A 26,261-nucleotide genomic window follows, 5' to 3' on the forward strand; every position below is an offset into this window, starting at 1 on the left:
TTCTTTTTGTAAGTGACAGGGAGACTTGAAAAAGAAGCGTGTGTTGGCTTCCAGAGCTACATACTTGGTCTTTACCACTTTGCTTATGTGAATGGTTATTTTTCACTTTTGACCTCATTATTATTCTGTCAGCTGAGCCCTGCATGCATCTGTAGTAATTATAGTTTGAATACAGATTACAGTCATAGTCGGTTCTCCTATCAGCCTTCCATGAAGGCTTAGTATAATTGCAAATGGCAGCTGACAGACTATTTATATAGTAAACAATTTCAAACAGTTTGGAAAGGAATATTGTGTTTGAACTATGATAAATGTGCAAAACATTGGACCTTGTTTCTTGAGAAATAAATTATTCAAGTCTTACTTTTTTTACTTATAAATGAAAAATAAATTTGAAATTGACAATTAAAAGAATCTACTGCATAAATAAATATTTAAACCCAACTTTGTCTAAATTGATATATAATGTTACATTCAATCTTCTCTGGCAGTTAAATAGAAATATTTTGAGTAATCTCCCTTGTATCAGTAACCTGCAATTGTGATCACACACAGTTTTTTTTAATGCAAACAATTTGAAAAATGTATGTAATTACCTTGTTGGATTTCTTTTATCTTCCTCTGATAACAAAAAACAAACAAACTGTGGATATGACATTTTCCCCTCTAATGCATTTTTACCTCTGAAAAAAAGTTACATACAACTCTTACTTTAAAAGTTCTGCAAACAGTGAATAAGTGTATTTATGAAAATTAAATCTATGTTTAGAAGTAAATGGAACTTTGTAACAAGTAAAATAATACACAGCTGTGCTGTGAGCGCATAGTACGTCCATCAACTGCCAAAAGTATAGCATCAACAAAAGTTATCACAAGATTTAATCAGATTTGTCAAATTTTTAACAATTCCATAACTCTGATTTTAAAGTTTTTGGTTTGACCTGACTTTGACCTGACTGACATTTGAAAAGAACAATATAATAAATACAAAATGACTTTTTACAGCTGTTGGACAGAAATTATTGCTGCATTACTGAAAGAACAAGAAAGATATTTGCAACTATTTTAGATTTGAATATTCATTAGCTATCAAACTATCAAGTTAATCAGAATCACACTAAAGAGATTTATTCTGCTGAACTGACTTTAAATAATGCTAATACTAACAATGAACACTGCCGTTTCCTGGATCTTGATATCTATATCTTTAACGGGAAGCTTAATACCAAAATTTATTTTAAAAGGGATGATTTTTCATTTCCTATTGTTAATTATCCATTTTTAGATGGTGACGTTCTCTTGTCACCATCTTATGGTGTTAAAATATCTCAACTTGTTCGATTCGCTCGTTTATGTAACAACGTATTTGATTTTAACGAAAGAAATCTCTGTATTACTAAAAAATTATTACACCAGGGTTTTCTATATCACAAACTAGTCAAAACATTTACTAAATTTTATCATTGGTACAAGGACATCATTCGTAAATATAAATCAACATGCAGACATCTTATACATTCAGGTATTTAACATCCAATCTTTTATGGTAATATTCTTTACAAAGCACAAAAATGTTGGCATTCACCTCAAAAGCTAACCAAACCTTTAAACAGACTCATTCAGAAGGGATATAGTTACGATACTGTTGTCAAGTCATTAAGAATGGCATATTTTGGTACTAATATTGATTCACTGATAGGGTCTTTGCATCGGAAATAAACACATTTATTCTAAAACCAGTTGTTGGCATGATACAGGTTATGTTCTTCTCATATATTTTATAATGGTATGATACTAAACCCCTAACGGGAGGGATTGTGCTTGATTTTCATATGATGAAGACATAATCTTTCAATCAGTTTGAATGAGGTCTGGAGCAGCTAGCATATCAGTAACTGCTAGTAGTCCTTTGTTTATTTATGTATCATTGTCATTTTCCTTAGTTTCTTTTGTTACCTATTCTGACATCGGACTCAGACTTCTTTTGAACTAAGTTTTACTGTGCGAATTGCTGTGTGTTTGTTTATTCTACATTGGCTAGAGGTATAGGGGGAAGGTTGAGATCTCACAAAACATGTTTAACCCCCCCCCCCCCCCGCCCCGCATTTTTGCGCCTGTCCCAAGTCAGGAGCCTCTGGCCTTTGTTAGTCTTGTATGTTTTTTAATTTTAGTTCATTTATATGTTTTGGAGTTATGACATCCATTTTCACTGAACTATAAAAAAGAAGATGTGGTATGATTGCCAATGAGACAACTCTCCACAAGAGACCAAATGACACAGAAATTAACAACTATAGGTCACAGTACGGCCTTCAACAATGATCAAAGTCCATACTGCACAGTCAGCTATAAAAGGAACCGAAATGACAATGTAAAACAATTCAAACGAGAAAACTAACGGCCTTATTTATGTACAAAAAATGAACGAAAAACAAATATGTAACACATAAACAAACGACAACCACAGAATTACAGGCTCCTGACTTGGGACATTTTATTTAGGGGCCAGCTGAGGCCCACCTCCAGGTGCAGGATTTTCTCGCTCCATTCAAGACCCATTGGTGGCCTTCAGCTGTTGTCTGCTCTTTGGTCGGGTTGTTGTCTCTTTGACATATTCCCCATTTCCATTCTCAATTTCATAGGACAATTTAAAACAACATAAAATTCACCTCAAACAGATTTTAAACTTCTTTTAAGGACAATCAGTTTTGACTGTAACACTAGTTTCCCTAAATGGCATATAACTTTATTAAACCATTCTCGTACAAGGATTGTGTGATTGATTGGTGTTTAAAGCCACTTTCAACACTATTGTGCTATTTCGTGGCGTTTGGTTTTTATTTGTGGAGGAAGGCAGAGTGCCCGAAGAGAACCACCGACCTTTGGTAGAAAAACTGACAATCGTAGTCAATTAATATTGGAGTCGAGTGCACCTGCCCCATGCGGGTTTAGAACCCACAACTTCAGTGTTGACAGGCTAGTGATACAGTAGTTTGACTGCTAAGACCACTTGGCAACCAAGGCCCCTTTATCGTACTAGGAAGAAAATGACTTAACAAATAGATGAAACAGTGCTTTAGAAGCTCTTTGGCTTTGGATCTCAAATCTATTGATCATTTTTATTGATTAATACATACACTAAATGGGCTTTGAGACCCTGTGTCAAATATTTTAATAAAAAATCTTAATAAGAAAAATCTTTTATACAAATTTTGGTTACACCAATATGAAATTTTTTCATAAACCTGTAATTCAGTGGTTGTCTTTTGTTGCTGTATATCATATTTGTTTTTTCGTTTATTGTTTTGTACTTAAATCAGGTCGTTAGTTCTCTCATTTCACTTGCTTTCTATTTGTCATTTTGGGGTCTTTAATAGCTTGCTATGTGGTATAAGTTTTGACATTTGTTGAAGGCCGTACCGTGACCTATAGTTTCTTACTTGTTCGTCATTTGGTCTCTAATGAATGGTTCTCATAATCAATCCTACAACATCTTATTATATCTTAATACAAAATAAAATGTAAGGAAACAGATGTATGTTTGTTATAAATTGAAACAGGTTCCAGAATATATAAGAAAAGTATCTAAGAAGTTTAAACATGCTGCAAAACAGGTTTTTTGAGAAATAAATATTATACTTATATCTATCAACAGTTAACAGATGTAATTATCTGTACAGTTATTTGAGCAATGAAATGTTTGTGACATAATCGCTTACTTACGTTTTTGTATGTCATTAACTAATTGTACTTACTTTATCACAGCACCAGAAAATATTCTTTCAATTGTTCTGGAATTTACAGCTGAAAAAACACAACATAATTCTTACAGAATGTAGCTTCCTTCATTATTTTAGAATATTATACAATAACGTTTTTAACAAATGCAACTATGGCTGAGCTTTTAATACAATCATGTATGAATATTTCTTGGCGAAGGTTTACATAAGTATCTCAGATTGGTAACCATGGGTTTAATTTGATGCATTATGTAATCACTTTATTTAAACTTAGTATTGAAAACATTCTAATCTATTATAGAACTTACCAAACTTGTTTTTAAAGTGAATAATATTTACTAGCTTTTTATGATTGTTATAGCATGGCAAATAATATTTATCAATTCATATATCATTGCAAATATAAGGCACAATATTAATGTGACATTTGTTTTTAATTTCCATGGTTGTTATTGTAAACCATTATATATTATAATAAATGATTAATACTGTTTACTGATTCTTCAGAGATGATACTGACACCTAAACTATGATTTTCCAATTCTTAATCAATTCTATTTTTTTATAACTAATGTATGTGGGTTCGATTCGTCTCAGTTCTTCATTGCTCAAAATCCAATTTTGATGTCAAATTTTCTTGCTTTTCTCTGATTTGCTTTTATGATGTCACAAAAAGGAGATCATGCCTGATGACATTACATAGAAAGAAAACATCTTCTTGCAGATCATTGAAAAAGAAGGATAAAAGTTTGACTACATATCGTCAAAAAATCATTAGAGAAGCAGATTTGATCACTGAATCTCGTGCAATATGAAACTTCTCCACTCTTGACAGTTGAATTTTAATATTTAAAACACTTGACAAGCCTCATGTTTTAAATTAAAAACAAATATCTGTTTCAAGTGGAGAGGTATCTTATCCCCCTCCATGCAGTGGTAGAATCTATATTTATCTAATTCTCTTACTTGTTTTAAAATGTCAACCATGTTTGTTAACCTTAAATGTGTTTATTTACTTACCATGATCATTGTGGCGAGCTAGATCATGTTTATCAATTAACAAATCATGATCTTTATCTAATTCCCAGAATTTACAATATATCACATAAAAATGTTCATAAGAAAAAAAGTCCATAACTTGATTTATATCATCTTCTTCTTCTAATAAAGCTAATGTCTGAAAAATAAATATCAACATGTATGTAAAATAAAGATCAATAAAGCCAACTTCTGAAAAATAAATATCAACATGTATGTAATATAAAGATCAATAAAGCTAACTTCTGAAAAATAAATATCAACATGTATGTAAAATAAAGATCAATAAAGCTAACTTCCGAAAAATAAATATCAACATGTATGTAATATAAATAAACACATAAATGTAATATAAAGAAGCATCAGAATTTTACATATCAATCAACACATTCATGTAATATAAAACATGAGAATTCTACATACTGATATTGTAAAATATAAGCTGCCAGTCACAATATGAAGCATAATGGCAATTAAGCACAAAGATCAAGTTGTAAAATAGTTAAATACAGAGCAGCTGATATTGACAGCAAATCTTTTACAATATCTACCTCAGGAAAATGCAATAACCAATCTATGGGGTTGTATTTGTGTGGTTTTCATGACTTTATCAAAAGAATTTCTGGTCAAACATTATGACTTCTTTGATATCAAAACATTGGGACCTATGGAACTATGATGCCAACACAAATACCTATCAATCTGTTGATAAAATTTAAAATAAACTGGCCTATGCATTTCAATAAATGTGGTAATCATGAATTCTAATGTTAAATTTTTTAACATGTTTTTGGTTTCTTATCTAGTGCACTAATGTGTATTCACTTTCAGTTGCAAATATTGTATAAATCTTCAAGGCCTCAGTAACATTATAAGCGAAGTCAGGAAAAAAAAACTATGCTACACCACTTTTTCAGAAAAATGTGGTGTTCCAAGACTATTTGGATATAAAATTTTCATTTTAATTCGACAGGTTATTTATTCTTCTTTCTATTGCCAATATTTTCAAACATGAGTACTGGTATTGACTTTGCTGTTTATAACTTCTCCACTATTTTCTGATATTTCCTACATATTATCGTCAGGATCTGCCAAAACGTAAGTTATATGACCTGCATGGTTTATCCCTGACCTGACCTTATCAATATCCTGACCTTCACCTATCAATTGATTTTATAAAAAGCTTTACTCTGATGGTATTTTGATAAAAAGATATGAGAACTGCCAGTATCAAGCCTTACAGTAATTAGTTTAGGTTTTCTAAATAATAAACCAGATTTGCAAATTTATCAAAATAACCCTTAAGTACCATTCCATGTGATATCATTACAACCATATAATTCATTCACTTGCCATAACTATAATAAAACATTAATTAACAAGATTCTGAAAAAAGCTTTGAATGAAACAAATTATACAATAAATTCCCCATATAAGGAAATTTCCTGCATTCATGTTGCAATTCAATTCAATTTCTTTCTTTTTTTTCTTCTTTTGGGAAATGTCTGTAATAATTAACATTCCCTCAAACCAAAACAATGGTCTCCACAAAACTAATACTAACATTTTAGAGCAACAATTGGGGTTATTCCACAGAATTTAAATTGGAAAAGTGTTAGGCCATCTGACCTATTCGATGCAAGAAATGTATTATAACAAAAAGATTCCTGACATATATATTTGTTTAACAATAAATAAGGTGATGGCATTCAGGACTTTGATCCTTATCAATACCAGTTGATTAACTAATAAAATTAAATAAGAGGGAGAGTCATTAAAAAAGTCCCATCTAACATCCCTCCCCCACCCAATACTTTTACCCTGGTTACAAATATCAGTCCATCAAACTATATTGAACCTAATGATTTAACTTACAGATAAAAAGTTACTTTTTCTAAGTTCTGTTACTGTTATTTTCCCTGACCAACTTCTATTTACACAATATAATATCCTGGCTATCACCTGAAACAACACAAATATAATTTAATACATCAGTATCATAAATAATATCGTTAACCAAAACAATTGCTTATGTCTTAAGTAGCTATATAGGGAGAACAATGAGTACTAGAGTGTATATTTCATACTCAGATACTCCAATAACTTTTTATGACATATCCCACTGTGTTTGCTTTGATTGAAAATTGTTCAAGGTTAATGTTGATAGCAAGAAAATCAGCAGATTGAAACTACAGCAAAAATGCCTCTACCAATATCGTCTATCTGGACTTATTTCAAAAGATCATAAAATGGAAATATATGCAACTACCACTTATTGTAAGACATATCTGTTGCTTGATAAACATCCAGTGGCAAATATTTTATGCATATTCAGGACGAGAATAAATCAAACAGCAAATACAATATGAGGGTTCTGCAAGGTAGGTTACCCCGGATAAAAGTTGGGAAATTTCGTCTGCTTCCTAGAAATGAGGGTATGATTGATAAGGACAGAAATTTTGGCTACCTACGGAACTCCCTCAGAGAGTTGTTGGAAGGCCCACACCCAACAATGGGCATCAGATTTATTGTCCCCATTTTGACAGGATGTGGCTGTTAATTTATACATCTGCAGGACTCTGAACTGCAATGGTCACGCTGAAGTGCTATGGTTTGACGCTGAAGTGAGATCGTGGCATTGTGACGCTTTCTTGTTGATAGCTACGCCGAAGTGCATTGGTGGTAACGCTGAAGTGCGATGGATTACATAAACTATATTTTCAATTTTTCATGTTCATATGTCGATATATTATTGTTTGTTATAACAAATTTTTTGGTTTTTAAGTACAAGTAAATCATCAAAGATGGCATCAAAAATGAATAGGACGATCCCTCATTTAGTATAAGATACAAAATATGAAATATAGTCTTTTATTTCAAATTTTGCAAACACCGTTTAAAACGATCTACATTAAAAGTATAAAAGATATTGATGAACACAACACAGATAGTAGATTTTTAACTATGAATCACTTGTCATTTAGACCATCGCACATCAGCGAAAAGACCAGCGCACTTCGGCGAAGACCATCACACTTCAGCGTGACCATCATACTTCAGCGTCCCCATCGCACCTCCGAGTCCTACACATCTATCACAGCCAAATGAATACCCAACTTTATCAAGGGTTTTATTGTCGTACAGAAAATGTCCAGGAATGACATTTTTTCTAAACCCCAGTCAAATAGAGGAGATTAACAGAATGTAGTTGTACTGTAAGTCTTGACCTTGATATTGGAAATTGTTTTTATTATTGCAATTACCTGAAATTACTAAGATCAGATGAAGTGGGCCATTCATTTACTGACTACATTTGTGCCGTTAAATGTTACCTATATAATATTTTCTTCTCCCAAAAGATAGTTTGTAGAATTTAGGGCAAAATCAACCAAGATTACTGATCATATGACGTCAAAGAATTCAAGAATATTCTACTGTTGGGAGCATTTTGCATTCAAAGGTGCATACAAAATGCATTTGCTAATAAACGCGTAGAAAGTTTGTGCATGCAAGAGGAGGTTCCTAATGCAAGAACAATCTAAACTATATCTCTTTAAGTTTGAGTTACCTGTTCTTTGTAGAAAATCCTTACATTTGTTGCTTTAGTATTAATATATTATGGATAACAATATGCCTGTAATTAATTTAGTGTTTTAACTTACAGTGTTTACATATCTAGAATGGAACTCTGGAGCTTCTTGTAGAAAGGTTAACCCCGGATGTGTTTCTACAATATCCTAAAAATAAGGAAAAAACATTACAGAAAGTTGTCACACTTCTAAATAGCTAACATAATTATAAGCAGGAAGCTGTATTTAATAAATGTAATTCAAAACTTACTCTATGGTTTGGTACCTCTTGATTGTGGACAACTTTTCAATTACATTTATAGATGTTCATCAATAATGTGATTCTGTCTCATTGAGTTTTACCTCATATTCTAATATGACGTTCTTTTTTCATTTTGTGTTCCAATTCCAATAGAACATGGGATGCAAATAATTGCATCAAAATCAAAATAGCAAAGTCAGTTGTATTTTGAACAAAATGGACATTTGTGTTAATGTTGCTGGCAGAATTTGTATATTCACACCATTACATGTCATATGACTGCATGGTTTAATGTATAGTAACACTTTACCTGAACTAAAGGTATTAAATCTGATTCATCTACATAATCTCTGCCCTGTGGACTGTGTACTGTTAGTAACTTTACAAACCGAGAAGCAGCATCGTGGCAAACAGAAAATACTCTGAAATTAAAAATAAAATGATTAATCATTCAGAGAAAATCAAGAAACTACTCTGAAAATATAGTCAACAAACCTTGAGTGAGCAGACTAACATACCCCTTGCCTCCCATAATCTGAAATGCTTATAGTGACCTGATGGCATAGGTACATTTATTTCTGTATATTTAAGGTATGATTCTTTTCTATTATGATTTTTCCTCATATTATATATGACCAGAAATCCAAGTAAAGTTGCAATGGCATACATATTATTTGATAAAGCATCCTGAAACCATTTTTCTGAAGATATTTTGATAGAAAAATTATATGCATAGTGTGGAACCTATTATATAGAAATATTTTGACAATGTCTGCAATTTTTATGTTTACATAATTTGAAACAAATTTTTGTTTTTAAATTAGACACTAAAAAAATATATCAATCTGAAGTTCAATGTAAACAGACAATAGACACGTATGTTAAGCTATAAAAAAAACATAAAAAAATTGTGAATGAATTTAACTGTGACGATCAAAGAATGTCAAAATCATGAATCTTTTTAAAAATAACCAGTAATTATTTACCTAGCAACTAGATCTGCCACTTAGGCTATCCTGTCTGTTGTCAAAAATGGCATATGAAATAGTATAAAACAAGAAGCTCTCATTAGCTTGTATAGATCACCTGACAGTTTTGGTAAAAATAAAATGATTCAATGCAACAAGATTATTTGGTGAACATTTGAAGTAAGTAGATCTTTCATCATTTTCAGCAAATTTGCCTCATCAGATTTTCTTTATCTCTTATGGTTTTCAAGATATGGGTCAACTGATACATCTTATGCCTATGTTCTATTTTTAGTCATGGGGGCCATTGTTTTTTGACTGACCAGACTTTAAACAAGATACTCTATGGATAATTCACTCAAACTTTATTTGAAATTGGTTCGGTAGTTTCTTGTGAGAAGATCTTTCAAAAAATGTATGATGACTAATATGGATGCCAAGTGATGGCAATACCTCCATGTTGCGTTATGGCCTGATAAGCTAAAAAGAATATAATGTTTTAGTGCAGAAAGGCTGTATCACGTGCAAATAATTTTATGCTACATATTTTTTCCCCTTTAAGTAACTCTGTACAACACTTACTTTCTCCACATGGCAGCAAACATTTGGAAAGTAACATAACCATTTTTGTTCCCTCCTGAAGCCGTATATAACAAACTCTTCCAGTACAGAGGTAGATTAATGACCTAAAATAGATTAAAAAGGTATAAAAAAACCAAACAAATAAATACAGAATAAAAAAATGAAAATTTATTTTGTGAGTGGAAAACATCTTATTACCATGTATTGTTACTAACTACACAAATGAAATTTCATAGATCAAAGCTGTCCAATAATATCAGAAGGCAGGAGATGGAGTAACTATAAACTTGAGGTTTGGGATGATAAATTAAGAGAGATGTTGGGTAGTCAGTATTTATTGGTAATGAGTTATTTTTCAGGACTGTTTACAAATTATCTACTGCTGATGGCATAAAAAAAATACAGTAATTGAATAGACAATCTGTATATATCATCAGGAGCTCAGACACATTCTGTTTCATACACTATATTTTTAATGTTTAACTGTTGTAAATACTCATATAATATTATTGTTAGACTTTTCTAAACAGTTATCTGTAACTTTTTCATCTAAGGCCATTATAGCATTTAGACCAATACAAATATGAAAGGTAGTTCTACTTATCATGGGGTTCCATGATACCTAGACTGTCAGTTGTATTGGTTATTGATCATAAACTGACAGTATTTCATGTAACTGTTAAGGAGTTTTCTCATACAGATCATACATTTCCTTAGTCATTTAAAATCTTATTACTTTCAAAGAACATTTCACATATCATTGTCAGAAACAAAAGGAATTAATATGTGCCTGTCCCAAGTCTGGAGCCTGTAATTTAGTGGTCGTTATTTGTTGCTGTTGATCATATGTATTGTGTGTTTATCGTTTTGTACAGTTCTTGTATTGTTCTGTTGCACCACTGTCCCAGGATTAGGGGAGGGTTGGGCTCATGCTAACATGTTTAACCCTGCACATTCTGTATGTGCCTGTCCCAAGTCAGGAGCCTGTAATTCAGTGGTTGCTGTTTCTTGCTATGTTACATATTTGTTTTTCATTCATTATTTTGTACATGAATTAGGCCGTTAGTTTTCTCGTTTAAATTGTTTTACATTTGTCATTTCGGGGCCTTTTATAGCTGACTATGTGGTATGGGCTTTGCTCATTGTTGAAGGCCGTACGGTGACCTATAGTTGTTAATTTCTGTGTCATTTGGTCTCTTGTGGAGAGTTGTCTCATTGGCAATCATACCACATCTCTTTTTTATAAGCTCTTGCAATCAATTAGAATTTTAAGAATTTATTTTTTGGTTCAAAACAAGAATGAGTTATTGTAAAAAGTCTTACCAGAAAGATTGGGGACAACAGTATACCATATATCCCATCTAGAATGGTCAAGCTTCAGATCTCTACCATTATGTAACACTGAGATTTTATATCATTTACTTAAGCTTCAGATCTCATTTACTTAAGCTTTAGATCTCATTTACTTAAGCTTCAGATCTCTCTCATTATAATACTGAGATTTTATATCATCTACTTAAGCTTCAGATCTCTCCCATTATAACACTGAGATTTTATATCATTTACTTAAGCTTCAGATCTCTCTCATTATAATACTGAGATTTTTAACTGTGGGAAAATCTTGACCTTTTCATTTCCTTTTTTCATTATCATAATAGTCATACCCTCAATATATAACATGAAAAAGTCTGCAGTAATTCTTTATCTTTCAACCAATTTTCTTAATCACACCATTCGTTTACCAAGTTATTATTTCAAAACAGGTTATTATGATATTTTTTGTTCTGTATACATCTGGATTATTCATAAAGCACAGAGGTAACCAGATTGGATAAAACAGACAGCATGAATAACAGCAAATAATCAACTTTAGAAGATCTGACACACTTTCAATTAATTTCTTTTATGTTCTGCCAAATTTTTGACATTTGACTAATTTGAAGTTAGTTTGTTCTCAGCATAAAAATATAAGTGCTTACAAATGAATTTTATAGAATTTGCTATTCCAAATTGTTTTTTATATAATTTTATTTATTTTCAATCTACAATTTTAAATATAGCAAAATAGATTTTCCTTAGTCCATTATCATGTTGCATTAATACACTAACATATTGCATTGCACATACTTTTCCTCATTTTGAATGTGCTTTTTTTTTGGTGATCTATTGATTGATATTTTAGTCTTAGATACATGATTTTTTATTAGTTGTTATTGACTGTCAGTAACTGTGAGTACTCTCAGATCTGTACTTAGTGTCTTTTTTGTTGTTAGGGATGAGGGAAGGATAAATACCCTGCCACGTTCGGTCTGTGTTTTTGTTTTATGTTTTTCTGCTTTGTATCAATCTGATGAGTTAAGCCTTTTACTGATTTTTATAGTTTGTTTTTATGTTGTGCTGTTACACCACTGTCCCAGGTGAGGGGAGGGTTAAGCACTCACAAATATGTTTAACCCTGCCACATTCTTTATGTGCCTGTCCCAAGTAAGGATCTTGTAGTTCAGTGGTTGTCATTGGTTCCTGCCTGTCATATTTATATTTCATAAATTGTTTTGTTATAAATTAGGCTGTAAGTTTTCTCAATTGAATTGTTTCATATTTTTCATGTCGGGGCCTTTTACAGCCGATTACACAGTATGGGGTTTTCTCATTGTTGAAGGCCATACGGTTGCCTATAATTGCTTACATCCATTTCATTTCAACTTTGGTGGATATTTGTCTCATTGGCAATCATACCACATCTCTTTATTTTTATATTTTTATAGCATGATAAAAATCCAGGTCTGGCAGCGTGTTGGTCTAGTTCAATGCAGAACTACTATTAGTACTATAATAAGTGCATACCAAATACCATTGACCTATCATAAGTGGTTTCCTTTAAACTGACCTTAACACAAACTTTAACATGTAAACAATACAAAAGTTTAAAAAGTCAAAAGACCATGATCGTGTGGGTCGGGGCCAAATAATATCCATGGAAATGAGGCATGCAAATGCTTTTACAACTGCCTACCAATATCATTGACATACCATAAGGGGTTTTTCTTAAACTGACCTAATCACATTCATCTTAAACTGACCTAATCACAAACTTTTAACATGTAAACTCATGAAAAGTATCAAGTCAATAGACCATGACTGAAAGAGCAGGGCCAAATACCCTCCATGGAAATGAGATGTACTAATTCTAATACAACTGCCTACCAAATATCTTTGACCCACCACTAGTGGTCCACCTTAAACTGACCTCTTAGAAACTAAGGAAAAGTCAATAGAATAGAGAATGGAAACAGGGAATGTGTCAAAGAGACAATTAACCATAACTAAGGAAAAGTCAATAGAATAGAGAATGGAAACAGGGAATGTGTCAAAGAGACAATTAACCATAACTAAGGAAAAGTCAATAGAATAGAGAATGGAAACAGGGAATGTGTCAAAGAGACAATTAACCATGACTAAGGAAAAGTCAACAGAATAGAGAATGGAAACAGGGAATGTGTCAAAGAGACAATTAACCATGACTGAAGTAGCAGGGTCAAATAATCCCTATGAAAATGAGATGTGCCAATGCTTATACAATTGCATACCAAATATCATAATAATCATTGACCTACCACTAGTAGTTCCCCTAAACTGACCTAAAATAGTTACCACTGTCGACATCCCCCACTGGAAACAGCATGACTAAGTCTGGGTTTTTCAAATTTGTCAAGGTGACAAAAATCTAGAGAATTGTGAACTAACACAACTAAAAATTATAACAAAAGCTGCTATAGTCATATAGTATAGTAAAAGATTGTAGGTTCTATAGACTAGAGCCTTAAATACTCGCAATGATTGAGTTCAAATCTTTTTCTAATTAAAGCAAATTTATGTCAATGAAGAAACCTTGTTTCATTAATCAAAACAAGGCTTCCAAAACGGTCATATATGCCGGACATTTGTATAATGTCCGGTAAATGTCCGGCTGGGCAAAGCATGAAACGGTAATCTACTTTTTAGTATCAAGGCTTCCTTAAGAGACGGCCATTTTAACATAATTCCCGATCTTTTTGACCCAACCTTTTGCCTTTAACAGCCACACATTTCCGGTCATAAAAGTGACATGATCATTAAGTACTATCAAAACAACCCTTACTTTAATACATTCTCATTTTAATCAAGGCTAATTAGTTGTTGAACAGCTGAAATTTACCTGTTCAGGAGTCGGGTAACTATTTTGAACCGGACATTGATCGGTCTATTCAAAGTTATTTTCTTACATTTCAGCGGTTTGCATCTAATAAATTTCGTCAAAAAAATTTATCAGAAATACGTTTACAACAAGAAATGATTGTAACAGGATGCTGTTACGAAGTCTCCCAAACGAAGCTCCCATAATTCGTAATTCCCAGGGTCGCCTGACATTGGGCCACATCCAGTGAAAATTGGTTTGGTCCAGTAAAGTTATATGCATTAGTGATGCCTGGGGACTAACCTTGTATATCATTCAAATCATCTTGGCATGACAAACCAGAATATATATGGTTTAGGGGTGGGGATCTCGACCATTTACAAGATACTAGAACATTGGGGGTGGGGAGGAACCCCTGGGGACTGGCCCTATACGTCATTCAAATGTTCATTACATGAGGAACAGGAATATATATGGTTTAGGGGTGGGGATCTCAACCATTTACAAGATATAAGAACATTGGGGGTGGGGGGAACCCCTGGGGACTGACCGTATACGTCATTCAAATGTTTGAGACATGACAAATAGGAATATATATGGTTTAGGGGTGGGGATCTCGACCATTTACAAGATATTAGAACTTTCTCAAATGGCAGGGGGTCGGGATGACCCCTGGGGACTAACCCTGTATTTCATTTGATGTGCTTTATCATGACAAACCAGAATATATATGGTTTAGGGGTGGGGATCTCAGCCATTTACAAGATATTAGAACTTTCTCAAATGGCAGGGGGTCGGGATGACCCCTGGGGACTAACCCTGTATATCATTCAAACCATCTCAGCATGACAAACCAGAATATATATGGTTTAGGGGTGGGGATCTCGACCATTTACAAGATATTAGAACTTTCTCAAATGGCAGGGGGTTGGGATGACCCCTGGGGACTAACCCTGTATATCATTCAAACCATCTTAGCATGACAAACCAGAATATATATGGGTTAGGGGTGGGGATCTTGACCACTTACAAGATATTAGAACTTTCTTAAATGGCATGGGGTGGGGGTGACCCCTGGGGACTAACCCTGTATTTCATTTCATGTGCTTTATCATGACAAACCAGAATATATATGGTTTAGGGGTGGGGATCTTGACCATTTACAAGATATTAGAACTTTCTCAAATGGCAGGGGGTCGGGATGACCCCTGGGGACAAACCCTGTATATCATTCAAACCATCTTAGCATGACAAACCAGAATATATATGGTTTAGGGGTGGGGATCTCGACCATTTTCAAGATATTAGAATTTTCTCAAATGGCAGGGGGTCGGGATGACCCCTGGGGACTAACCCTGTATATCATTCAAACCATCTTAGCATGACAAACCAGAATATATATGGTTTAGGGGTGGGGATCTTGACTACTTACAAGGTATTAGAACTTTCTTAAATGGCAGGGGGTGGGGATGACCCCTGGGGACTAACCCTGTATTTCATTTAATGGGTTTTATCATTTAGAACATTTTCAATTAAAAAGATTGTGTCTATCACAAACGGTTTTTAATTTATAATCATTTGAAAATTTAAAAAAATAAAATCCCATAGGGTTCTATAGTAAAACCCTCTTTTCTTTTTGCCCCTCAAAGTACCCCTTTATAAACCCCATTGCACAAACAAAACCCTGATTGCACCACTAGACATGTTAGTCTAACATATTGTGAAACCCTAAGTTAATCTGACAAGCGGTTTTGGAGAACGGGTGCGGACAAGTTCAAATTTAAAAGCGGCGGAAGAGGAAGAGGAAGAGGAAGAAGAATAATAATAATAATAAGAACTGAGCAAAAACAATAAGTCTTCCCAAACTTCGTTTGGAAGACTTAATAAGAACTGAGCAAAAACAATAAGTCTTCCCAAACTTCGTTTGGGAGACTTAAATATGATTTGATGAAAAAATCAAAAAGGTGAAAATGAAAATCGTCATTTTGAACCAGAGACATGTTTGAACTAGTACACGTGTGCGCAGGTGTGAAATTTAATTACGCATCCTAATTTCTTCAAAAAATGCTTAAATTGTCATTGATACCTTTATCTCACGTTTATTTCGAATATTTTCTCGAAAAAATAATGTTATTTTGCACAAATAAAGAGTCTAAGGCAGATATAAGTACGCTGATGTTGCACACTTCGAATGATGCACTGCCAATTTAACAAGTTTACGTCAGAACTTAGAATTTGAATCAAAGAAAGTTTAATATCGTTTTGTTTTACTTTTAATGTCAATCATTGGGATGGCCAACTCGGCAACTGATTACCATAATTGCCTTTTGTTTATTTAGTCTTAAGGGATTAAAATCGGGATGATATATAAAATGTCCGGCTGGCTAAAAATAATTTTGGAAGCCCTGAATCAAAATCTATTTACTTGTTACTCAAAAGTTACAGAATACCATACCCTTATTTAAATGTAAATAGCCATCAAGGTTTTATGTGCAGAATTTGTTAAATCCTGTTATCCTTTTAATATAGTACTATTACACATGTTATACAGGGGTTTCAGTTGTTGTCTAACAACTGATATAAAGTGAATCTGATTAAATTACTATTTATGTTCTGTTAAATCTATTGGACTACTAAGATTCCTGAATTCATACTTAATATATACCAATGGTCCACTTCCAACACCGAGATATTTCAATGCTGTGGCACATTACAACTATTGAAGTATAGTAATTATTGCTGATTTAAATCATTTAAAATATGTAATCAGGGTGTCCTATCTGTCCATGAGTTTATAGACAGGTCATATTTCAAATTAAAAATATCCTCGAACTTAGATAAATTCTGAGATTATTATGTCAAATCATTCTTTTGAGCAGGTTATAAATTCCTAATTACCATTCTGTTTAACAAATATGCTTCTTTAATTTTGTCATTTAATCTTGAAAATTTCAAAATGTAAAACTGCATTATTGCTTACTATGTCATTTTTAAAAAGAAACATAGAAGGCTCCCATTTCTTTTTATTCCTCACAAAAGTTGTTTTATCATTTTTTTTTTTATTTAGGTAAAAGGAGAAAACACAGCAAAATATATATCACACACTTTCCTTTACTTCCTAAATAATTGTTCTGAATCAAGAGAAAAGTACTCTCTAATATACCAATGATTACCAAGGTCTACTAAGGAAGTCACATAAACTTGGAGGAACCATTTCGTGATTCCAAAACAATACCAGAAATGATGAAATACATCTACAATACAAACAATCTTAATACATATTTTGTTGTGTATAAAATCTAACAGAAATAATCTGAGAAACTAAAGATCTGCCACATTATTGTTCTATCAGTGTCAGTGAAATTGTAGAATTCTGAGGTAACACTCATCAAGGTCCTGTTATTAACACTTACTTAATTATGTCTATTTCATGTGTAATTGATAACTCTTCCTGATTACACTATACCTACGTACTTATATAATTGATGATATACACTGAGATCACGCCCAAAACAGAACTGTTAACTCGATCTGATCATAACTATTTTAACACTGTACTCAAGGACCACTTAATTATAGCCAGTCAATTTATAAACAGCATGTTCTTGGGATATCAAAATTACATGTACTTCTTTCATTTACAGAATTTGGAATAATTTTTAAAAAAATGAAGAAACTTGACAAATTCCAACTATCACTCTGTCATCACTTTGCTTATTAGAATGGGCTGTAATATATAATGATATACATTTCCTCTTCCCATCTACAAGAATTTAAGTTTATAAAAGATACAAACCTTAGTAATTGGTCCAAAATTATGTAGAAAGGCTTTTCCACCCTCTAACTTAGAGAATTCTTTTGACACTTTGTCCAATATTTTTTCTGTCTCTTCTTTGTTAATTGGTTTTCCATATGGATAATAAAATTTAGGAATATTAACATTTTGTAAAGTTTTGCCAGCATCATGTCGTTTTGTGTCTTTTGATGTATCTGTGACTGTTGTGATTGTAGATGTTGCTGTAGTCAAAGAGGGAGATAACTCCTTATTTTCCTTGTCTCTCTCCTTTATTAATTCATTGTCTTTCTTAATAATTTCTTTCACATCTTTTCCAGTTTGAACAGTAAGATTAGTCTGAAAATGAAAGAATGACAGGGTTCTCAAAAGTCAATAGAAATATATTTTTCATGAAAGAATTCAACACAATGTATGATCATGTGCATTTTAAACAGAAAATCAGTTGATTTTGCTGATTTTTTTAAGAACCATACCTAAGTAATATTTTTATCAACCCATGTTTTGAAATGTAAATGCATCATTAATATATGGTTTAGTGTTGTCAAGGGGTAACAGATTAATTATGAATTTTAGTAGGGATGTCAACTCGGTGAAGAATTACTATTCAAATACTTGTTGGTTTACCTAGCAATACTCAAGTACTTGCTTGGAAAATGACTACAAAATTGACAATTATATGCACGTTACTCTTTCAGGTTCTTTGTCTTATTGATGTTTAATCCCTTCATTATTATATGGGACCATGAATGATAGGAATAATGTACCATAACAAATTACTCGATTACTTCTTGTACTAATAAAGTAAACAATAATCCAATTAATAATTAAATTAACACCGATCGACAGTTTTAAACTTATGTTGTTTCACTCTAATATGGTGTCACATGTTTGTAGTTCCATAACAATGAAATGAATGGTTCAGTTCAACATCACAAAGTTAAAGTTTACACTGACAATGTTTCTTTTATAGTATTTTATAGGGGAAGATTTCAGATGGCATTTAATAGCAAACATACAAAACATTTTTTAACCATTATTATTCCTTGAATTCTATTTAACTCTCCAAGGGGCATTTTCCAGAAAGCTCAATTTTTTTTTGAAAGAAAGGGGCAATGTTCAAACAGGAAACTGATTTCGATACTCAGTACTACTGAGCAATACATGAGTACTTGTTGTCATCCTCAAGTAATTCTGCTAAAATTACAAAGAAATACAGTAGAGACAGGAATTATAAGCACCTTCCAAATCTGTGTATAGATTTACAATAGTTTCTTCCTAAATTAAAAAATTAAATTAAAATAAGGGATAGTATTATTTTATGATTTCTGTACAGAAGATTGTTACAGGTATGCATGGCTGAATTAACCAGACACACAATGTATTTGTACAGATAGCCAGTATTATAACCTTAAATCTGTATAAATGGTTACTTTGTGCAAAACAGACAGTATTATTGTTGTGTATGTCATTAGAAGGTTTTGCATTATTTTGCTGTCAATTTCAATAAAAGACTAAATCATATAGATGTAGACTACATTCTGTCTGTACTTTTTGTAAATTGAAGGCAACTTAATTCACTACAGAAGACTGGTGATACTTTTAAATGAAAATTAATTTGTACAATAAGACTATACTTTGATCTTCAATTTTAACTCCCTAAAACCCCTATTCAAATGTTACTTTTAAACTAGTTACTACTTGCTGTAAAAGATTCAAGCAATAGAACTTTATTGAAATTATTGTCTATAATGACCAAATATTATTCAGCAGAGAGCAGATATCAATCAGTTGGCTCTGTCTTATATCATGTAACTACATCAAATTATTCTTATTCTTTAGTGTAAAGTGTATATATAATAGATCCAAAGTTATTTACAAGGTATAAGGCAGAAGCCATTACAGCAAATATATTGGAAGGAATCCAACGGTTCCTCAAAGTGATTCTGGCAATAGTTTGGAAAAATCGTAAACAAACCAAGGAAACCATTATTTATCTAAATTATAAACTCCAGGTGTCAATTTGAAATATATGTTTGAAATGATGGCTATCATCTTCAAAATAATAAATGTAAAAAAATTATTGTATAAGACAAAACAGATTCAGTGATTAGATTACTGTTCATTTTCAAATAAATATGTTTTTCAACAAGTACATAAATGTCAGAAAACTATTACAAAACATAATGATCATTAAAAAGCTACAAAAATGTAAATACCAGGGATTAAGCAGAGATCATCATTTTGATGGTTTCAATACACTAACGGTTATAGGTGTTTCTACCTTGGATGCTTGCCAACATAAAACAATACCAAATGTGTAATGGCATTACAAATGTAGTTCTGTAGCTCATTTGGCCCTACAATTTCAGTGGTAGCAAGTTTGTCTTTAGCATGCCAGATAATAGCATTTCTCCTTGGCCAAATAAAACCAATCTATCAAAAGTGAAGAATAGTAAAAGGTTGGAAATAAAAAAAAATGCAATATCAGTCTAAGTCTAGATATACTGTCAAATTATGAAATGAATTTCATAAACAACTATTATATGTCTATGTCACAACTAACTGTCATATTTCTATGTCAAAAACAACTGTCATGTTTCTATGTCACAAACAACTGTCATATTTCTATGACAATGTCTAAAACAACTGTCATTTTGGGTCTGACAATAGCTTCAATGTGCCTAAAAATAAGTAGCACAACTATAATTAGAATTATTAAAAAATTGATATTGGACATGTATCTATCTTAACTGTCATACTGTTACAAACAACTGTTATGTTTCTATGTCACAAACAACTGTTATGTTTCTATTTCTCAAACAACTGTCATGTTTTTATATCACATACAACTGTCATGTTTCACAAACAACTGTCATGTTTCACAAACAACTGTCATGTTTCTATGTCACAAACAACTGTTATGTTTCTATTTCTCAAACCACTGTCATGATTCTATGTCACAAACAACTGTCAGGTTTCTATGTCACAAACAACTGTCATGTTTCTATGTCACAAACAACTGGCATGTTTCTATTTCTCAAACAACTGTCATGTTTCTATGTCACAAACAACTTTTTTATTTCTATGTCACATACAACAGATCATGTTTCTATGTCACAGACAACTGTCATGTTTCTATGTCACATACAACAGATCATGTTTCTATGTCACAGACAACTGTCATGTTTCTATGTCACATATAACTGTCATGTTTCTATGTCACAAACAACTGTCATGTTTCTATGTGACTGTCACAGACAACTGCCATATTTCTATGTCATAAAACAACTGTTTTATTTCTATGTCACAAAAGACTGTCATATTTCTATGTATATCATAAATTATTATATGTTAGCAGCCATTTTTTATAGAGATTACATGTTGATAAGCCTGGTCTTGTAAACATTGATATTATGTATAATTTTTTTATGATTGTTAGTATCTATGCTGGAAGTCATTGGACAAATTAAATGTAATCCTCATCCACAACAACAGAAATATAGTGCTTGGACAATTTTTCTAAATTTTTCTGAAGTCCTTTAAGTGTCAATAACCATTTTCATTAATACAGTCCTGACAGCTGTGACCATACTATGAATATCAATTCTATATCAGAGAATAAACAGTTCAAAAGTTTGGTCAAGTATTTATCTATCATGTTTATTAAAAACACCTCTAAAAGATCAGTTTATTCTACTAAATGTTTTTCTTGCAGTTACAGTTTCATCACCCAGTAATCAATTCCTGGGTACCTTTGTTTATGTACCTGTATAATCTTGATTTAATTACAGAAGACTTATCATGTGTACTCATTGATATTTTAGTCTGGGAAAACATGATTTATTTATTAGTTGTAATTGGCTTTGAACTAGCTTCAGTAACTGTTACACCACTGTCTCAGGTTAGGGGAGGGATGACAATCACAAACATTTCTAACCTCTTCACATACTTTAAGTGTCTGTCCGTAGTCAGGAGCCTCTAATTCAGTGGTGTCATTGATTGTTTGTCTATCATTTTTGTTTTTTTATTGTCTATCATACTTGTTTTTAATTTATTGTCTTAGAATAAACCATGCTGTTGGTTTTCTTGTTTGAAATGTTCACATATTGTCATATCAGTGCCTTTTATAGCTGCTTATACACTATAGGTTGAGCTCATTGCTAAAAGCTGTGCAATTACCTAAAGTTGCTCACATCCTCATCATTTGATCTCTATTGGATAGTTGTCTCATTGGCAATCATACCAAATTTCCTTATTTTTATATTATCTGTGAATAATCAACAATGATTCACATTCTTTCATTAATTAGTTAATTTATATGCTATGAGAATTTGAGTGTAAGAATAGCCAAGATAAACATCAAACAAGAGGTTTTGTGGGAGTTACAAGACAGTGGTTTCTTGTAAAGTTTTATTCCATTTGTCAGTTTTATTCCACTTCTTGTTGTGTTGAAAGGTTATTTTTCACCATGTTTCGCTTATAAAAAGCACCATCTGTACTTACATGGATTCCTAAATTCAGTTTACCATTGAAGTCAGCAGGAACAAGATCAGCTTTCATCAATTTTGGAAATAAAGAGTTAAGGGCTCATTGTTGTCATTACTTGGCTAGAAAGTTATGACAAAGGGTCAATGCATTGGGAAAGAGAGGAAATTTTCAACAACTTTGATACTTAGCTAAATTCATTTAAATAGCAAATTACAAACGTATATAGTTTAGCATAGGTTACCCTCTTAAAGATAAAAATAGGAGGTGCATAATCATATCATATTTATCATAAAAAAGAATACTACCCCCTCAAAATATCAAATTTCTTTTAAAAGGGATGCAACTCTGTTGCATATGTAAAAGGTCTTAAGGTACCAGTCTTGTATTACAACTCCAGTTTCCGGTGCATGTCAAAACATGGCATGAAATAAAATAGTCCATTTTTTTCTTGACTCAATTTTTTCTGTTTGATTAAAAGTTTATGCTGAGTTGAAACATATATTTAGATTTAAAAAAAATCTTGCATCTTTAGGGGGATATCAAACCAGGAAAGTGGAAGGATATCATGTTTACTGGAAGTGGTGTGGCCTAGTAAAAACAGCAAACAGAAAGAAAAAAATTGTTTTGACTTCAGGGTTACATAACTTTTTATTCTTCGTGGCATGACCCACTTTTTTTTCAATTAAATCACAATTTCACATTACTACATACATGATATGCACATGAAAAAAATTTTCTATGTAGCATTTTATTTTAAAATTTTTTCAATGATCAGCTGTTTTGCATGTAAGCCTATGGAGCAGTCAATTACAAGACTGCAACCTTAATACTAGCACCTTTCTGAACAGCTTAACAAGCACTCAATCAAGTAAGTCCCCTCTGTAACTTATGTTAAAAAAATATTATATGTCGTAATCCATCTTATGAATTATAAATATCAATAATCATAAATACTTTCTTAAGTAAATTCCCCAAAGCTAAAAATAACAGTTATTTTTGTTATATTCATTGCAAGTCCAAATATATAATGACAATATTTTATGTGTTAAAATTTCTAAAACTTGAGTCATTATATCATTTTTCAAAATGCTTTTCAGACTGTTACAAAATATTTACATAAATACAATACAAAGGAAATGCAACAATTGAAGATAAACCACACATACAAAAAAGGATAACCTACAATAGCATTAAATCAACTCAAACCACAAAAATTTAAATGACTCTAAAAAGTGTCAATATGCAAAAAAAATGCAAGATGTTTGAAAAATGTGATTAAGAAAAATAAATACCTTAAAACTTTTATTTTCTAAAGAAATTGACATGATATTGTTATATAATAGTTTGTTTGAAGTGTACCACACACCTTGATCAAACAGTAGTCGCTCATTAACTGAGGATCTAAAGGTGCATCTGGGGTTTACAAACTTCAATGTCAATGGCCAGTCTTATATCTCTCACCAGAAGACAATGGAATGTTTTCTTATACTGACTTGATATTCTTTGTAATAATAACTTAAATAAAAGAAGTTTTTTGAAACACTTTCAATATAAAAGTATGAAAAGTGTGGACAGCCTGACTTGGTGCTGGCACAAATTTGCAGTGTGGTTAAACCAGTTTAACTTCATCAAATAGAAAATAACAGTTTGTAATTTTGATGGGTTTGAAGTGCTTTCTGGATTACCTTCTTTAGGAACAAGCAAACCTCAAAATTTGACAGCTAAAGATGTACAGCTGACTATGTGATGACCAAGGGACCTAAAATCAAATTGTCTGATCCATAAAAAATCAACTTAGTCTGAGGGAGGTGTAACATTGACTTAGTTTATTAGCTTTTCAAAAGTCATATCAAGCATAATTTTGGTTTAATATCATTTAATCAGGCAATTTGTTGTCATTGCCCTTTTGAATCTTACATTTCATTTTTCAATAATGATTTTCTGCAAAAGAGCTCTGTAATTCTATATTTGTTATTGGTTGTAATTCTATATTTGTTATTGGTTGTAATTCTATATTTGTTATTGGTTGTGATTTTCTAAATCCTTTGTCAGGATCAAATGACAGAATTTGCAGTAAGATGGATGCCAAAAATAACATCTTGAGAAAATGTCCACATTCACAGCATATGAATATTACTGTCGGTACACCCTGGAAAGAACCGTTATATCTTGCTGCATTTTTTTCAAAAAGGGGGGTGTATATCCGAGTCTAAGAATAAAAGATTTCTGCCACAGATAGCAAGTTACACTTTGACAAACTAGAAAAAAAACTTTTGAATTTCTATTCATTTGTCAATAAAAAATAAACTTGCTTCTAAAAACAATAAACAATATTATTCTTTAATAAAATACAATGCATTCCTAATTTTATGCTAAAGTCTGTTAAAGCTATAATCATTTACCCCAACTTATTTCATTTGACATTGATAGGCTATAAATTTTCTCTAAGTATGACAAATAATTCATCATTCAAACTATAAAGAAAACTTATTTCTCTGACATATTCAGTGATCATTATTTTAAAATGACACTATCAATTATCAAAATCAATCAAAACTTGGTCACAGAAAACTTAAACATATTTATTATGGGATATTAACTGTTTGTTTAGATTGATACCAATAAACTTTTCACAGAATGACCACAGCGCTCTTTCTGTGACCTAAGGTCTTCTGGGTATTTCCATTTTGAGGAGCAAAATCAGAAACAATCTCAATAATCTTTTAACTTAATATGCAATGCATCATTCCTAAACTTAATTTGAATTAGTCTGGACTCTAATTCATCAGTCTGTCTAAGTTTTTGATAATATTTTCTTTGACAGTGTGGACATTTTTTATATGTTTAGACCTCTTAGAGTTTGGTCCCTTTAAGTTCATCTAACATTTTCTTTTGCTATATTAATCCTGACATCAAACTTAGTGCCAGTAAGTACCAGGTTGGACACCAAAATTTGTAATTATATCAGTTAATTGAATAAAAAAAGGCCTATATCAGTAACTATAGCACAATGTTCAATGTTTGTTTCAGTGGTGGGGGGTTAGCGTGTTTGCTGTATAAAACAATTAATCAATTCAAAAAACTTTAAGTAGCAATTAAAAAATGAAATGTTTTTCTTATTGAAATTCAATCTATAACAATACAATTTAAAACTTGAAATGATTAAGTAATACATATGAAACTACAAGGCAATATTTAAGACTGAACAAACATTAGGCCTTTGTTTAAGATACAAATATGTGATTTAATTCATAACTTTTATCAAATTTCAGTCAAATGTGTTAGAAAGGCGCCCCAAGAAAAAATGCATATTTTCTGTTATAATTATTCACTTAAGGAGATAGATGATGATATATCTGTAAGTTTATCTTTATGTACCTAGGGTAGATAAATTAGGTCAAATTTACAACTGCTATAGGGAGTTAATATAGACAATGTGTGTAAATTCTGGGCCAAATAATTGTTAAAATAAACCACACAGTGTTTAAATTTCCAAAGGACGGTCAGCAGATATGCCTTTTGAAAGTAAATCAAACCCCACAAACTTTATGCACTAGCCGTACTTCAATAGTTATCATACATACTAAGGAAATTGCAAAGAAGTGATCATATTTCTTGACCTGGAAGACCAAAGAATGCTGACA

At 31.9% G+C, this 26,261-nt stretch overlaps 2 protein-coding genes across 7 annotated transcripts in view; both read right to left on the reverse strand.

Annotated features, from left to right (window-relative positions):
• Nucleotides 1–26,261, reverse strand: part of LOC127737686 (uncharacterized) — a 114,292-nt gene that overhangs the window by 16,487 nt on the left and 71,544 nt on the right. The gene's annotated exons all lie outside the window — the stretch shown is intronic.
• LOC127737685 (serine/threonine-protein phosphatase 2A regulatory subunit B'' subunit beta-like) overlaps nucleotides 1–26,261 on the reverse strand; it is a 60,963-nt gene that overhangs the window by 13,506 nt on the left and 21,196 nt on the right. For all 6 annotated transcript variants that reach the window (XM_052248538.1, XM_052248537.1, XM_052248539.1 and 3 more), the window contains exons 3-10: nucleotides 18,130–18,465; nucleotides 10,160–10,263; nucleotides 8,920–9,031; nucleotides 8,441–8,515; nucleotides 6,654–6,740; nucleotides 4,761–4,917; nucleotides 3,756–3,804; nucleotides 597–683 (exon numbers count right to left, since the gene is read on the reverse strand). In XM_052248538.1, coding sequence (XP_052104498.1) covers nucleotides 597–683; nucleotides 3,756–3,804; nucleotides 4,761–4,917; nucleotides 6,654–6,740; nucleotides 8,441–8,515; nucleotides 8,920–9,031; nucleotides 10,160–10,263; nucleotides 18,130–18,465 — 1,007 coding nt within the window. The remainder of the gene's footprint in view (nucleotides 1–596; nucleotides 684–3,755; nucleotides 3,805–4,760; nucleotides 4,918–6,653; nucleotides 6,741–8,440; nucleotides 8,516–8,919; nucleotides 9,032–10,159; nucleotides 10,264–18,129; nucleotides 18,466–26,261) is intronic.

This window comes from Mytilus californianus, unplaced genomic scaffold (genome assembly GCF_021869535.1).
Source record: "Mytilus californianus isolate M0D057914Y unplaced genomic scaffold, xbMytCali1.0.p SCAF_4, whole genome shotgun sequence".
Lineage (NCBI taxonomy): Eukaryota > Metazoa > Mollusca > Bivalvia > Mytilida > Mytilidae > Mytilus > Mytilus californianus.